General features: G+C 34.6%; 1 protein-coding gene across 3 annotated transcripts in view; it reads left to right on the top strand.

The window, feature by feature from the left end:
- Positions 1-8609: 8609 nt before the first annotated feature.
- The window catches only part of LOC134698944 (serine/threonine-protein kinase SIK3-like), a 48583-nt gene continuing 40062 nt past the window's right edge, over positions 8610-17130 (top strand). For all 3 annotated transcript variants that reach the window (XM_063560626.1, XM_063560625.1, XM_063560627.1), the window contains exons 1-4: positions 8610-8744; positions 11125-11241; positions 16141-16204; positions 16957-17118. In XM_063560626.1, the coding sequence (XP_063416696.1) occupies positions 8610-8744; positions 11125-11241; positions 16141-16204; positions 16957-17118 (478 nt within the window). The remainder of the gene's footprint in view (positions 8745-11124; positions 11242-16140; positions 16205-16956; positions 17119-17130) is intronic.

Here is a 17130-nt window from a genome sequence, read left to right as displayed (position 1 = left end):
ATCTTGCCCATCTTTTGTCCGGTTTTGTATTACCTAAACCTAAACATACTGACAGCCGTGGTGACATTTTGCCCATCTTTTGTCCGTTTTGTATTACCTAAACCTAAACATATTGACAGCAGTGGAGACATCTTGCCCATTTTTTTTCGGGTTTTGTATTACCTAAACGTGTTGACATCTTGCCCATCTTTTGTTCGGTTTTGTGTTACCTAAACATATTGACAGCAGTGGTGACATCTTGCCCATCTTTTGCCAGGTTTTGTATAACCTAAACATATTGACAGCAGTGGTGACATCTTGCCCATCTTTTGTCCGGTTTTGTATAACCCAAACATATTGACAGCAGTGGTGACATCTTGCCCATCTTTTTACAGGTTTTGTATTACCTAAACGTGTTGACATCTTGCCCATCTTTTGTCCGTTTTGTATTACCTAAACGTATTGACAGCAGTGGAGACATCTTGCCCATCTTTTGTCAGGTTTTGTATACCTAAACCTAAACGTATTAACAGCAGTGGTGACATATTGCTCGTCTTTTGTCAGGTTTTGTATACCTAAACATATTGACAGCAGTGGAGACATCTTGCCCATCTTTTGTCCGGTTTTGTTTTACCTAAACCTAAACATATTGACAGCCGTGTTGACATCTTGCCCATCTTTTTTCAGGTTTTGTATTACCTAAACGTGTTGACATCTTGCCCATCTTTTGTCCGTTTTGTATTACCTAAACGTATTGACAGCAGTGGTGACATCTTGTCATCTTTTGTCAGGTTTTGTATTACCTAAACATATTGACATTAGTGGTGACATCTTGCCCATCTTTTGTCAGGTTTTGTTTGACCTAAACGTATTGACAGCAGTGGTGACATCTTGTCATCTTTTGTCAGGTTTTGTATTACCTAAACATATTGACATTAGTGGTGACATCTTGCCCATCTTTTGTCAGGTTTTGTTTGACCTAAACGTATTGACAGCAGTGGTGACATCTTGTCATCTTTTGTCAGGTTTTGTTTTACCTAAACCTAAACATATTGACAGCCGTGTTGACATCTTGCCCATCTTTTTTCAGGTTTTGTATTACCTAAACGTGTTGACATCTTGCCCATCTTTTGTCCGTTTTGTATTACCTAAACGTATTGACAGCAGTGGTGACATCTTGTCATCTTTTGTCAGGTTTTGTATTACCTAAACATATTGACATTAGTGGTGACATCTTGCCCATCTTTTGTCAGGTTTTGTTTGACCTAAACGTATTGACAGCAGTGGTGACATCTTGTCATCTTTTGTCAGGTTTTGTATTACCTAAACATATTGACATTAGTGGTGACATCTTGCCCATTTTTTGTCAGGTTTTTAATTATCCAAATGTATTGACAGCAGTGGTGACAACTTGTTCATCTTTTGTCAGATTTTGTTTTATCTAAACGTATTAACAGAAGTGGTGACATCTTGCCCATCATTTGTCAGGCTTTGTATTACCTAAACGCATTGACAGCAGTGGTGACAACTTTTTCATCTTTTGTCAGGTTTTGTACTACCTAAACGTATTAACAGCAGTGGTGACAACTTGTTCATCTTTTGTCAGTTTTTGTACTACCGAAGCTTTTTAACAGCAGTGGTGACAACTTGTTCATCTTTTCTCAGGTTTTGTACTACCTAAACGTATTAACAGCAGTGGTGACAACTTGTCCATCTTTTGTATTACCTAAACGTATTGACAGCAGTGGTGACAACTTGTTCATCTTTTGTCATCTTTTGTTTTACCTAAACGTATTAGTGTTGACATCTTGCCCATCATTTGTCAAGTTTTTAGGCAGTTAAGCTGCCTTATGCGAGCACCCTGGATTTGTGTGCTACCCAATAAATGCTGAAATACGTGCCATTGTTATCATCTAGTTGGCTTCTATATTATTTGTAACTTATTGGGCAGTTTTTTTATACTTTTCATTCTGGATTACAAAAAATATGACCAGAAAAACCTTAAATGATCGTCGATTTTCCCAAAAGTTTTGAAGTTCCACATAGGAAGTAGAGCACACTAGGAATCATCTTGTAGTTTATTATCCCCTGAGCTTTCGGCTAAGATGTCAAAGAACAAATGTTGAAATATCTAATCGACGAAAATCTCTAAATACAAGTAGTTAAGATTTCCCAAATTGCAAAAGTCGTAGAAATATTGTTTGTCGTCAATACGTAGTCAACTACGTATTTAAGTTCAACTGATCACGCTGTTGGCGGCAATTTTGAATTTAAAAAAAGAGGAATTTTCCGCATCTTTTCAATTTGGACGCAGGGGTTCAAATTAGCGGTTAATATTCATGACAGCGATGTTTAATTTGTTTAACCGCTAGCTTTATACATAAAATTGCCGATAAATAATGTGTAAATCCGAGTAAAATCGTATCTCAATATCTGTCAAAAACAACATTGAAACAAAAATGGCTGCCGCGAGATTACAATATCGGATCCGATTCCGGAAGCGGATAAGGGTAATACCGGATTTGGCTATCAACTAAAAAAATCCAGACAGGTGGCAAAATACTTCTATGCATGGTAAATAAATATAAACACTAGAATTGATACAAAAAGACATATGTAAAAGAAAAAAGAAGCAGAAAATATTTTGTACACCAATTTTTATGTGAAAATCCAATACATTGTGACAGCTGGGAACAGTTTATCCGACAATATATATGTTCCTGGTAACAGCATAATTTTTTTTTATCAGTGATAAATGTTTTGTTATGCATGTTAAATGCTTTTCAAGTTAAACATATTACTGCAATTTCAAGGGGTGTTTTTTTTCTTCTCAATTTTGATAGGTCCTTTAAAATAGCTGGAAGTTTCTTATATTAAAAAAAGATGTGGTATGATTGCCAATGAGACAACTATCCACAAAACACAAAAATGACCAAAACGTGGTAACGGTCAAGATCCCCACCCCTAAACCATATATATTCATGTATGGGACAATATAACAAATCATATGAAATATAGGTGGAGTTCGTGGGGCCACTCTACCCCTTTCTGTTTGAGAATTTATAATGGTCGAGATCCACAATCTTAAATAATATGTATATTTATGTATGGGACAATATTACAAATTAAATGACTTATAAGGTGGTCCCTATGGCCACTGTACACCCTCCTGTTTGAGAACTTGGAAACATTCGAGAACATCACCCTTTAACCATATATACTCATGTATAAGACTATATAACAAATCAAATGAAATATAGGAGAAGTCCCTGTTGTCACCCTACCCCTCATGTTGAAGAACTTTGAAACAGTTGGGATCCACAACTCTAAATTAAATGAAATATAGGGGGAGTCCCTGCAGTCACCTGATTGAGAAATTGGAAACAGTCGAGATCCCCACCTTTAAATTAAACCATATATATTCATGTATGAGAACTAATCAAATGAAATATAGGGAGAGTCCTTAGGGTCACCCTACCCACTCCAGTTTGATAACTTAGAAACAGATGAGATCCCCACCCCTCGACCATATATATTCATGTATTGGACAATATAACAAATGAAATGAAATATAGGGGAAGTCACTGGGGCCCCCCACCCCTCAGTCTGTTTGAAAACTTGTTAACGGCCGAGATCCCCACCAATAAACCATATATATTCATATATGGGACAATATAAAAAATCAAATGAAAAATAGGGGTAGTCCCTAGGGTCCCCCACAACCTCTTGTGTGTGTTTTGAGAACTTGTAAAAGATTGAGATACCATCGCCTAAACCATATTCATTCCTGTTTGTCATTTCAAAATAAGATTGAATGACATACAAGGTCAATCTCATAGGCCACACATATGCATATCACTTTGCTAGACCCTAACACCTGTCATTGTATTCCAAACTTAGACATCATGGACTTGGGGTGAAGGTGGGAGTCATTTACATTTACTATGGACAGGTCAGTCAGACCTCACCATTGATCCCTGTAGCAGTAAACATTTGTCTGATTTGTGTCTCATAACTTTTGTACTGTACAACACAAACTCAGTTTTCTTTCCAGGGAAGCAAGTCCATTCATACTTTTACAAGCTCGTACTAAAGTCAAATTGAACTACTAACAGTCAACTAATACGTACAATTGCCATCAACGTGGTCATGCGCGTTGCTATTGAAAACCTTGATAAAATATGAATTATTTGCCTTAATGATTAATTCATTAAATGAACATAAATGTACAAAATGTTTGTTCTTTTAAATCTTTAAAAAAGTTGAAGCAACATTGCCACAGTTTTCATAATTATGTTTGCCTTGGTTTTTGGTTAACTGCCTACAGTGCTTACAGCACTTTGATTTATTACCCAAACGTATTGACAGCAGTGGTGACATCTTGCCCATCATTTGTCAGATTTTGTATTACCTAAACTTATTGACAGCAGTTGTGACATCTTGCCCATCATTTGTCAGATTATGTATAACCTAAACATATTGACATCAGTGGTGACATCTTGCCCATCTTTTGTCAGATTATGTATAACCTAAACATATTGACATCAGTGGTGACATCTTGCCCATCATTTTTTCAGGTTTTTAATTACCTGAACGTATTGACAGCAGTGGTGACAATTTGTTCATCTTTTGTCAGATTTTGTTTTACCTAAACGTATTAACAGCAGTGGTGACATATTGTCCATCTTTTTGTCATGTTTTGTATAACCTAAACATATTGACAGCCGTGGTGACATCTTGCCCATCTTTTATCAACTTTGAATTACCTAAACGTATTGACAGCAGCATTGACATATTGCCCATCTTTTGTCAGGTTTTGTAATACCTAAAAGTATAACAAGTTGAAGGCAGTGATGACAACTTGTTCATCTTTTGTCAGGTTTTGTACTACCTAAACATATTGACATCTTGCCCATCTTTTGTCCGTTTTGTATTACCTAAACGTATTGACAGCAGTGGTGACATCAAGTCCATCTTTTGCCAGGTTTTGTATAACCTAAACATATTGACAGCAGTGTTGACATCTTGCCCATCTTTTGTCAGATTTTGTATTACCTAAACATATTGACATCAGTGGTGACATTGTGTCATCTTTTGTCAGGTTTTGTACTACTAAACGTTTTGATGGAAGTGGTATTTGAGATAATTTGTTAAAGTTTGTGATTACCCTTAGGTTAATTTAAGAGGTATCACTACTTAATTGTAGTTCAATGATTTTTTACAGTTACATTGTATATTTATCAGTTGCACATTTTGTTCCCATGGAGATTTAAATATGTGTGTTTAGTTCCGATGCAAAAACCCTATAAGTAAATCAATATTAAAACCAAAATATGCAATCTTTAATGACCTGACAACAGTATCGTAACTATATCCCTTCTTAATAAGTCTGTTTAATTCCCCATTTCCCATTTACCCATTCCCCATTTCCATTCTCAATTTTATTAAAGGTTTGTTAAGCGTTTGAGGGTAATAAGTTTGACCCACATGTTAGTTTAAAATGATACACGAAGGGTCTATCTAATTAATTAGTACCTTATATGATCTTAACTGGGTTTGAACGTGATGACATTGTGAGCAGGATCTGCTACTCATCGGGAGTACAAAACATCATCTTCGGTTTTTTTGTGGGGTTCGTGTTGCTTGGTCTTTGGTTTTCTATGTTGTATTTTGTGGGGTTCGTGTTGCTTTGTCTTTGGTTTTCTATGTTGTATTTTGTGGGGTTCGTGTTGCTTTGTCTTTGGTTTTCTATGTTGTATTTTGTGGGGTTCGTGTTGCTTTGTCTTTGGTTTTCTATGTTGTATTTTGTGGGGTTCGTGTTGCTTTGTCTTTGGTTTTCTATGTTGTATTTTGTGGGGTTCGTGTTGCTTGGCCTTTGGTTTTCTATGTTGTATTTTGTGGGGTTCGTGTTGCTTGGCCTTTGGTTTTCTATGTTGTATTTTGTGGGGTTCGTGTTGCTTGGCCTTTGGTTTTCTATGTTGTATTTTGTGGGGTTCGTGTTGCTTGGTCTTTGGTTTTCTATGTTGTATTTTGTGGGGTTCGTGTTGCTTGGTCTTTGGTTTTCTGTGTTGTATTTTGTGTAATTTTGTATATCTTTTCGTCGATTGCCAATGCGACAACTGTCCGCAAGAGACCAAAATGACACAGAAATTAACAACTATAGGTCACCGTACGGCCTTCAACAATGAGCAAAAACAAGCTATAAAAGGCCCAGATATTAAAATGTAAAACAGTTCAAACGAGAAAACTAACGGCCTTATTTATATAAAAAAAAAAGAACGAAAAACAAATATGTAACACACAAACAGACGACAACCACTGAATTAAAGGCTCCTGACTTTGGACAGGCTCATACATAATGTGGCGGGGTTAAACATGTTAGCGGAATCCCAACCCTCCCCTAACCTTGGGCAGTGGAATACCGTACAACATAAGAACGAACTATAAAGTTCAGTTGAAAAAGGCTGAACTCATCAGATGGACAAAAATACAAGTAGACTTGGCCGCGGGTACTTGTACATCCCGACAACAAAAAGACACTAGGAACAGATAGGGTACTCGCAGTTATTTGACATTGTTGAGTTGGTAACCTTGTAGAATAAGTTAATTTAAAGGATTGATGTGGGCTTTAGCAGGCAACTAGACAATCATGTATAAGGGTATTGATGGGCGGTACAGCTTCAGCAGGCCACTAGACAATTATGTATAAGGGTATTGATGGCCGGTACGGCTTCAGCAGGCGACTAGACAATCATTTATAAGGGTATTGATGGGCGGTACGGTTTCAGCAGGTCACTAGACAATCATGTATAAGGGTATTGATGGGCGGTACAGGCCACTATACAATCATGTATAAAGGTATTGATGGGCGGTACAGGCCACTAGACAATCATGTATAAAGGTATTGATGGGCGGTACAGGCCACTAGACAATCATGTATAAAGGTATTGATGGGCGGAACAGGCCACTAGACAATCATGTATAAAGGTATTGATGGGCGGTTCAGGCCACTAGACAATCATGTATAAAGGTATTGATGGGCGGTACAGGCCACTAGACAATCATGTATAAAGGTATTGATGGGCGGTACAGGCCACTAGACAATCATGTATAAAGGTATTGATGGGCGGTACAGGCCACTAGACAATCATGTATAAAGGTATTGATGGGCGGTACAGGCCACTAGACAATCATGTATAAAGGTATTGATGGGCGGTACAGGCCACTAGACAATCATGTATAAAGGTACTGATGGGCGGTACGGTTTCAGCAGGTCACTAGACAATCATGTATAAGGGTATTGATGGGCGGTACAGTCAACTTCATTTCTGTATTCTTTAATTTTTTCGCTCATGATTCTTTAACTTTTAAAATAATGGATATTCTGTAATTACAAGATAACTGTTTTTTTGGACAGTGTTATCCAAAGTTTCTGTAATCAGTATATTTTATTTGGTCTAAGACATAAAAAAAAACCAAAATGACACAGAAATTAACAACTATAGGTCACCGTACGGCCTTCAACAATGAGCAAAAACAAGCTAAATTCCGTATCTTTGTCTTTTTCAACAGTATATATAGGTAATTTTATATTTGGATGCTGGATATACAGTTTTAATAAAAAAAATAATAATGATTCCATGCTAAAATAATAAGATAAAAGTACACACTACGGGTTCGTGTTGCTCAGTCTTTAGTTTTCCATGTTGTGTTTTGTGTACTATTGTTTGTCTGTTGGTCTTTTTTCATTTTTAGCCATGGAATTGTCAGTTTATTTTCGACTATTGAGTTTGAAAGACGCTTTGTTATCTTTCGTCTCTCTTCTACACCACCCTTTTCAAATTCCTCTATCCAACCATGTAAAAATAAATTGATTGCAAGCTGCCAGGATGTGTTTTTTTTGCATCTTCTAAGTTAAAAGATTTGAGGAACTTGAGTTGAAAATTAGATTCCTCCAACTAAGTTGGAAATCAGAATAACCATTTTATATAAGATTGTGGAAGTAAAACTGCTCAATGATATAGACACCATACAACCACTCATCTTTAATGTCATATATATATATGTTTTATATTAGAAATAAATAAGCAGTTCTTATAGGAATTAAATGTGCCCCTAACACAGAAATTTACATATTTTTTTTTCAAATGAACAGTGCCAGATATTGAAAACAATATAAGTTTCAAGCCCTGTTATCTATTGGGGTAAAGGATGGGATTAACAGATTAGATAAAAAGGCCTTTGGACTGTTGAAAAGAAAAAAAATCCAAATAATAAAGAATAATGGGGTGCCCAAAGTCCCTGATCCACCCTTATATATTGGTCTAATACCTACACATGAATTCGATCTCGTTAAATAAGACATCTGTGTGGGTCCACACTTTCTTCTGTTTGTCAATTATATTCAAATTCTTTTCAGACACACTATAAATGTCTCTGTTATTTTAAAAATTAGATTATGTAGTTCAATTTTTATTTCAATATGTACTCTTAACCACAGTTCGTCGCTAATGTTTCGATTGACCTACTTGTGTTGAATGTGTGTCAGTGGGGTGTACTCAACCGTAGTAGTTCGTTGTGTATTGCTTTTTGGAGACTTAACGCATGCGTGGATCTATATTGTAAACAAAATGGCGACGGTGAAGGGAAAGTCGCAACCCCACGGGGGAATCGTTAGAATAGGATGTTACGAAATTGATAGAACCATTGGAAAAGGAAATTTTGCCGTCGTCAAATTGGCTACTCATATGTATACTAAAACAAAGGTAAGATATGGCGTTACTCAGTAAACAATATATTGATACACATAAAACAGTTAGAATAACATCACTGCTCAGTCATTGGAGAAGGTTCATATACACACGTTTTGATGCGTTGTTAAGTGTCATTTGGTGAATTTTAAGATGGATATTAAGTCTAACATTTATGAGGAAAACTCTATAGAGTACAACAAAGATATTACATATTTGATAACCAGAGGCCGAAGACTTCAAAATCTAAAAAGGTCGACAACCCTCATGCCATGGGGCCGAGACAGAATTTGTTTACTTATGATTGACAACTGAAACAATTGTTCATGTTGTAGTCTCATTTTTTGCAGTATGAAGAGGACAGAGACATTTGTCATATTAATTTGAATGGAAACTATTAAATTTTATTATGATAGGCTATTTTCCTTTATAATCAAAATATGTTGACCATTCACAAGTTTAGGGAATGATGTAACAAGGGGGAGGGGGTATTGTTTTCTCAATCTGAATATTTTTTAGTACCAAATGATAGTTTATGGTAAAAAAAATCTACCTAATATTATTATCTTTTACCCTGAATCTAAACATGTGTTTTAGATTTTTGATTATAGGCCCAGTTTTCAAGTTAGTCTAATTGGGGTCCAAAATTAATCTTTGTTTTATTTCAACAAAAATTGTATATATGGGTTTCTTTGATATATGCTTAATCTAACAATGTATTTAGATTTTTGATGTTTGGGCCTGGGTATCAAATTGGTCCACATTGAGGTCTAGGGTCAAAATTTGAACTTTATTTGATTGCATCAAAAATTGAATTCTTGGGGTTCTTTTATATGCTGTCGCTGAATCTAACCATGTTTTTAGATTTTGGATATTGGACCATTAAAAGTAATGTCAAATTTAAAGTTTTAAGATTAAGTTCTTTGACCACATTCATTGTGTGTCAGAAACCTGTGTTGTGTCAACTATTTAATCACAATCCAAATTCAGAGCTGTATCAAGCTTGAATGTTGTGTCCATACTTGCCCCAATGTTCAGGGTTCAAACTCTGTGGTCGTATAAAGCTGCACCCTGCGGAGCAACTGGTTTTTACCTAATTTAGGTTTGACAGCATAAAGATATATATCGTTAAAAAACAGCTGCTTAAAGTGCATTACTGATTAGTGTACATGTAGTGATCACTGCAGTACATGCATGTACATTTAGATCTTCATGTTCAGTTGTCCAAAGAAAACTGGACCCCAATGGGCTGAGTAAATTGACCAGCAGATTTATTCAGATTCCAAGCAAATTAGACCAAAGGAATTCAAATATCTATTGGCTAAACAGGATATTAATGTGCATACTTTTGTATCTACACAACAAATAAAAAGGAGATACGATATGATTGCTAATGAGACAACTCTTCACAAGATCCAAATAACACAGCAACAAATGACAGCCACTGAAAAACAGGCTCTTAACTTGGGACAGACACCCACTGAGAAACAGGCTCTTAACTTGGGACAGACACCTACAGAATGTGGCAGGGTAAAACATGTTTGTGGGTGCCAAACCCTCCCCTTTGCCATTGACAATATACACCAACCCTTACACTCAAAAGGGTGACTGTGGATAGAAATATGGTCAATTGTTTTTGGTGGAAGAAACTACAAGTCTTCTGAAGGCCTATGACGCTGGCTGTAAAATCATTGATCTGCTACCACATCTGTTTTCCGCATCCATTTCTGTGTATAACAACTTCAGATTCTTGACACATGATTAAGCATCTACATTTTTTTTTTTAATCATTTAATTTGTAATTTAAGATTGCCTTTATATCCAATATATCCTCATTTTCCAGTGTCAGTCCAAATATCCCAAACCATCATCCTTTCTGACCTACATGACATATAGGCCTGTATTAACCTGTTTTCATCCTATAACATGAAAGAAATATTTGCCACTGGACGTAAAGCAACCAAGAATAAATCATCAATCAATTATTTCCCCAGAAATAGTACATGTACATGTAGTAAGAAAATAAATATATGCCAGATGAGATCGGTTGTCACTTATACAAATTATTTTTTTACAAGTTTTGGAATGTCATCTGCAAAGCTTCAGGAAAAAGACAAAAGAAATTTTAACTAAATAGAAATTATAACTAAAAGATTATTTCTACAATGTACTCATCAAGTGTCATACAAGTAAGCTGTATTGCCACATGACATATAATGGCTTATTTATTGTAACAATAAGTTAAAACTATGTTAAACAGGCATTTAACATGATTATGATTGGCTTACACAAAACTTTCTTTTTGCAGTTGTTTGATTTGATCTTGAAAATCATGAAAATTGAATAAGCATATGTATCTGTATACAAATATAATGTAGCTGTGTTTTCTTTGCAGGTTGCCATTAAGATAATAGATAAAACACAGCTTGACGATGATAACATGAAAAAAATTTACAGAGAAATACAAATTATGAAAATGTTGAAACATCCACACATCATCAGACTCTATCAGGTAAACTACATATATAAATGCATCCGATTATCAGGTAAACTATATATATATATTGATCCCACAAATACATCACTGTACTATTGCTCTGTGTTATTGTTGGGTCACTGTTACTGTAAGGGCCTTAAATATAAGGCACTGTGTCACCCTGGTGCTATATTTTCTACCATGGTGTTACATGTATTTTGGATGATTTTATAATAGAATTTATAGTGGCACATATCTTTCTGTATATTTTGGAAAACCAGTGCTATGTTAATTTCCATGGTGCTATTTGAAAATTCTGGGGAGAAAACTGGTTGGGTCAATGTTATATTTTTATAAATAACAACTCTACATCTTCTTATACTGTTGTAAGAATTTAAGGCAAGGTTTCGTGGGCCAGAAGTATCCTGGCTCTAATTTTCCCTTCTGAAGACCCCTTTTCTGCTCCTAATTATTGAGATTTTACACAATTTTTTTTTTTACTAATTGAGAAATTGTGCAGACAACTGACAGACCTATATTCTGTATAGCTGCAATTGTTAGAAACACTGATATATTAAAACTGTTGTTAACATGGTTTATACAGGCTGCTGTAACAGGAATACAGTAGAGGTAGTAATTAGGACATAGACTTTGTGATACATGTAATTAGAGTACAAATTTTAAAATGAATTAGATTGAGAACTCAACATGGAGGTCATAACATGTAAAGCAATTTAAACATCATAATGTTGCTATGATCAAGTCGAAGAAATGTTAAGTAGGTTATACATCCTTCTAATTGGGTCATGTGACTTTAATAGGTCACTGCATCAATTGTTAACTATTTCATGTTTTCATCCTCTCAATAAACCAACTGCAGCATGTTATGTATCTCAATTTACTGGTCATGCAAAAGGATTTTCATAATTTAGAGTCAATGACTTTAATAGTAAATGTGTCATGTGAATAACAAATCTGTTAAACTTATTGCATGGTTTGATTACCAGTTAATTTATTAAATTGTTTTCTTGTTGCAAATTCATCAAGACCAGCTTTAAATTTTGGTACATTGTAACAGGTTCTTCTCAATGATTTCTTGTAACCTGTTTGGTTTTGTATCAAGACAATGGGTGCTGCTTCAATGTTAAACAAATGTTATACTGTTCCAAAAACGTCTTTATATGTATGATGCAATCATTCAAACCAGAGTGCCTGTTGTTTTAAAACACAATAATACATTTGTAATGTGTACTTTGAATCATTTTTTAGTTCAGAGAATATATGCATTTATATATATCTAATAGTATATGATTTTATCAAAACTTGTACAATTAGGTTTAAAGCCCCTTCCAAGCATCAGTTAAAATGTAGATGAGAATTTGGTGTCACATTTGTTGTCTGGTTTTAAATGACAAGACCTTAGTATTTACATGTTCATCGTGCTGATGGTCTATAGGTAGAGTGATTAACACATACTTTTTGTCTAAAAGTGTAAATTTATACAAATTACATATCTTTACACTTTACAGAGGCTTATGCTCTTTTATTTAAAAGTTAGTTATATACACTGACACTGTATGTGTAAATTGCTTCTCTGGTGTTCTTATTTGCTAATTCATGTATATGTATATAAGTAGTAATGTAATATCATAAAAAATATTTTAGATTGGGCAGGCAAACATGTCATTTGGTCTGGAAAATTATCTTATTGGCAATAGAATCTCTACTTGCTATTTTTATGCCCCACCTACGATAGAAGAGGGGCATTATGTTTTCTGGTCTGTGCGTACGTTCATCCGTTCGTCCCACTTCAGGTTAAAGTTTTGGTCAAGGTCGCTTTTGATGAAGCTGAAGTCCAATCAACTTGAAACTTAGTACACATGTTTCTTATGATTTGATCTTTCTAATTTTAAAGCCTAATTAGACTTTTGACCCCAATTTCATGGTCCACTGAACATAGAAAATGAAAGTGTGAGTTTCAGGTTAAAGTTTTGGTCAAGGTAGTTTTTGATGAAGTTTAAGTCCAATCAATGATTATGCGAGTGGGGCGTCCATGTACTTTGGACATATTCGATTCTTGTTCAGTATTAAAGCAAGAAAAATAATCTAAACTTAAGTTATACTTATTGGTTTAAATTTGTTTCTCTAACTTGTTAAAAAGTGCTATCTCTATTTTACTTCGAATGTCATGCTGTCTGAAATGATTTTCTGATAGATTTATTTAAAGATGTGATTCTATACTTTCAAAATTCCCTGTGTACCAGGATGCTTAATGTTATTTGTGTAGAGAAAACTGAAATCAGTGGCACTCTGTATTTGAAATCAAATATAAAGTGTATGCAAGGAAAATTCTAAGCACAAAACTCATTTGGATAAAAAAACATTGCCTGAAATATAACAAGTAATTGATTTAAAAAGGTTAATTGTTTCATGTAGAAATTTGAGGAGTATTAGCCTTTTTTCTCTGAGATTTCGATTTTTAATTTTTTTTATCCAATTTTGAGTGTACATGATGACTAGCACATGACATGTGCTACAAATGTATATAATTTGAAGCATTTAATCCTTTGTGGAAAAAATAAACAAAAGATCCATTTGGGAGCATTTGTCGATAGTTGCACTTGATTTGATGGCCATAAAACTTGATCATGATCATAGATTATCCATGTAATGTCCTTCATACAAAAATGTGAGGGAAGAAATTGATTGATTTTTGTTTGCTTAATATCAAGTGGCAAATATCTCCTTGATTATCAGGATGAGTACAAAGTAATAAATTAGATCTCTGTCAGTGGCAAATATCTCCTTGATTATCAGGATGAGTACAAAGTAATAAATTAGATATGTTCTCTGTCAGTGGGTTAACATGTACATGGTTAATGAACAGGAATTTGGAATGCCATTTTGAATTAGAGACCTGCCTTGTGATATGTCACATACACTCAGATAGGTGTTTCAAGGATCCTTGAACTTACTGATGGCAAGGTTCTAGATCTCTTCCAATAAATAAGATATATATCATATGTTCTCTGTCAGTGGTTATGGGGTAACATGGTTAATGAACAGGATTTGAAATGCCATTTATAATTAGAGACCTGCCTTTAAACATGTCACATACACTCTGATTGTTGTTTATAGGATTCTCTGACTTACAGATGGCAAGGTTCTTGATCTCTTCCAATAAATAAGTTATATTCTCAGTCAGTGGCTATGGGTTACAGCAGATTTTAGTCAGTTTGTAGCTAATGGTAATATCTTTATTTAGCTTGCTTGTTAGCTGAACAGTGAAGTCATTGTTAGGTTAGGTAAACTACCCTCCTTTAATAGTAGACTAGCCCAACAGATAACCAATCTATCTCTCTGTAGGACTAAGCTACTTTAAAAGGAGGGTAGTATACCTTACCTAACAATGACTTCACGGTTCAGCTAACAAGCAAGCTAACCAAAGATATTACCATTAGCTACATACTGACTGAAATCTGCTGTAACATGGTTAATTATCAGGAATTTGGAATGCAATTTAGAATACGAGACCTGCCTTGTAAGATGTGACATACACTCAGATCGGTGTTTATAGGATCATTGGACTTACAGATGGCAAGGTTCTTGATGTCTTCCAATACATGTAATGAACACCAGATTAAATATTCACACATTACTGATACTTACTTGCTACATATTGTACAGTTAAACTTATCCCCCATATCACGTCATTTGCCATACTACCACATGAGTAAACATGGTTAAGTCAGGGAGACCACATTTCTTTATTTTAGGCACCAATGAAAAATTGATGTGATTGTTAGACATACAATCTCCAGCTCATAAAAGCTATGAAATCAGTCAACATTTTATTAAAATTAAACATTTGTTTGGATAAAACTGCCTCTTTGAAATGTGAAGTAAGACAGTTTCTTTTCATCTGTTATGTTTCCTCTTCTTCTTTTAATACAGAGTCAGACTTTTCTCAAGTATATCTTATGCTCATGGGCCTTTCCTCCTCCATTATTGAAACCATCAGTAGATACAATCTAATTTATCAACATTCATATACAAATTAAATGTACATGTATGTGACATATTGGACCCTTTGTGGATTTTATCTTATTTCATGTATTATTTTTTGCCTTTCAACTATTGGTCAATTATGCTTGATGAAGATTGGTTCAAAGATTATTTACCATAGTATCAATAAGCTTGTGACATTTTTTTTTGTCTCATCAATGTATACTCCACATTTCTTATTCATAAGCAGAAAGTTTATCATATGCTTCAGCATTTATGATTTAGTCTTCTAATCCTACAAGAAGCTCATGTTTGCCAAGTGGTATAAATAGTTCAACTACTGTATCACTAGTAGCCAGTCAACAATGATGTTGTCACTTTGAACTACACATACATGGCAGGTGATCTGCACTCCAATCTTAATTGACTAGGATTGTCAGTTTTCCTACTGAAGGTCTTGTTTTCTTTGAGCAATCGGCTTCCTTAAAAATAAAAAATGACTGACACAAAATTGCACAGCAGTGCTGAAAGGGGTGTAATAATATGTTCTTATTTGCATACTTTGGATTCATTATTATTTGTTGGATACCAAATTTCGTGGATTTCTTGGGTACAGATAAACCATGAAATTAAATGTTTATCAAACGACAAATTTTCTAAAGGCTTGTAAAAAAACTTGGAAAAACCACGAAATTTAATTCCACAAACATGCAAGTTTTCCTTCATTCATGAAAATAAATGAATTCACAGATTGACTTAAAAGTTTTCAGAGAAAGGTCAGGAGGAGGAATTGTAATAAGAAAAGTGCCAACAGGAGATGGTTATTTATACTTGTCTGGACAGACTGGGGGTAATTTTAAGGTATGCATAACTTTTTTAGGGGGTAGATAATTTATTTTTTTGACAAGTCTTTTTTTCTTATTTCTTTAGGTAATAGAAACAGAAAGAATGTTATACTTAGTGACAGAATATGCCAGTGGTGGTGAAATATTTGGTAAGTCATACATATATATTGGTGTGTTGTAAGCTCAGTAATCATTATTATATGAAGTGTTCACAATATTATCATGATTATGTTTGTTGTGTGTACAGTTTTATCCTTCAATGTTATCCATAGAAAAGTTTTACATGACATAGCTTCAAGAGTGGTGTTGATTCTTAAGCTCTGGCAGCGAAAGAAAGGAAAAAAGTGCTCAATTATATACTAACATGACCAAAATCAATTGTTTAATGATTATGATCCTGGTATCTCTATGATTAGTTAATATACAACCGCTTGGTCGATGCCACTGCTGGTGGAGTTTTAATTCCTCAATGGTATCACAAGCCGAATAGTCAGCACTTCTGTGCTGACGTGACTGATCATTGATATGGTCATATTTATGAAAAACTTTTGAATTTTCGAAATACTAAGGCTTTTCTACCTCAGGAATAGATTACCTTATCTGTATTTAGCAAAACTTTCAGTAATTTTGGTCCTCAATGCTCTTGAGTCCTTAACCCTCCCCTAAACAGGCAAAAGTGCGGACACAGAACAGCATTAGAACAAAGCATTAAAATCAATTTGAAATGGCTTGACTCATCAGAAAGGTAGTATTTACAACTGTAACAAATTAAAATGCAGACAAAGAACACAATGTACTGATCTTAGAGAACATTGGTGCTTATTACCATTGGATACTATTCATAAAAAGTACAGCCTAACGTCACATGGGTCAAACTTTCACCTTTTTTACATTTTTTCAGATCATTTGGTGGCACATGGTAGAATGAATGAAAGAGAAGCAAGAAAAAAGTTTAAACAAATTATTGCAGCAGTATCATATTGCCACAGTCGTCAAATTGTACATCGGGATTTAAAGGCAGAAAATTTATTGCTGGATGCCAGTCTTAACATAAAAATAGCTGGTAAGTAAATAA

Source organism: Mytilus trossulus, unplaced genomic scaffold (genome assembly GCF_036588685.1).
Source record: "Mytilus trossulus isolate FHL-02 unplaced genomic scaffold, PNRI_Mtr1.1.1.hap1 h1tg000024l__unscaffolded, whole genome shotgun sequence".
Classification (NCBI taxonomy): Eukaryota; Metazoa; Mollusca; class Bivalvia; order Mytilida; family Mytilidae; genus Mytilus; species Mytilus trossulus.
Note: the sequence above shows the minus strand (reverse complement) of the source record. Positions and strands in the feature narration are given on the sequence as shown.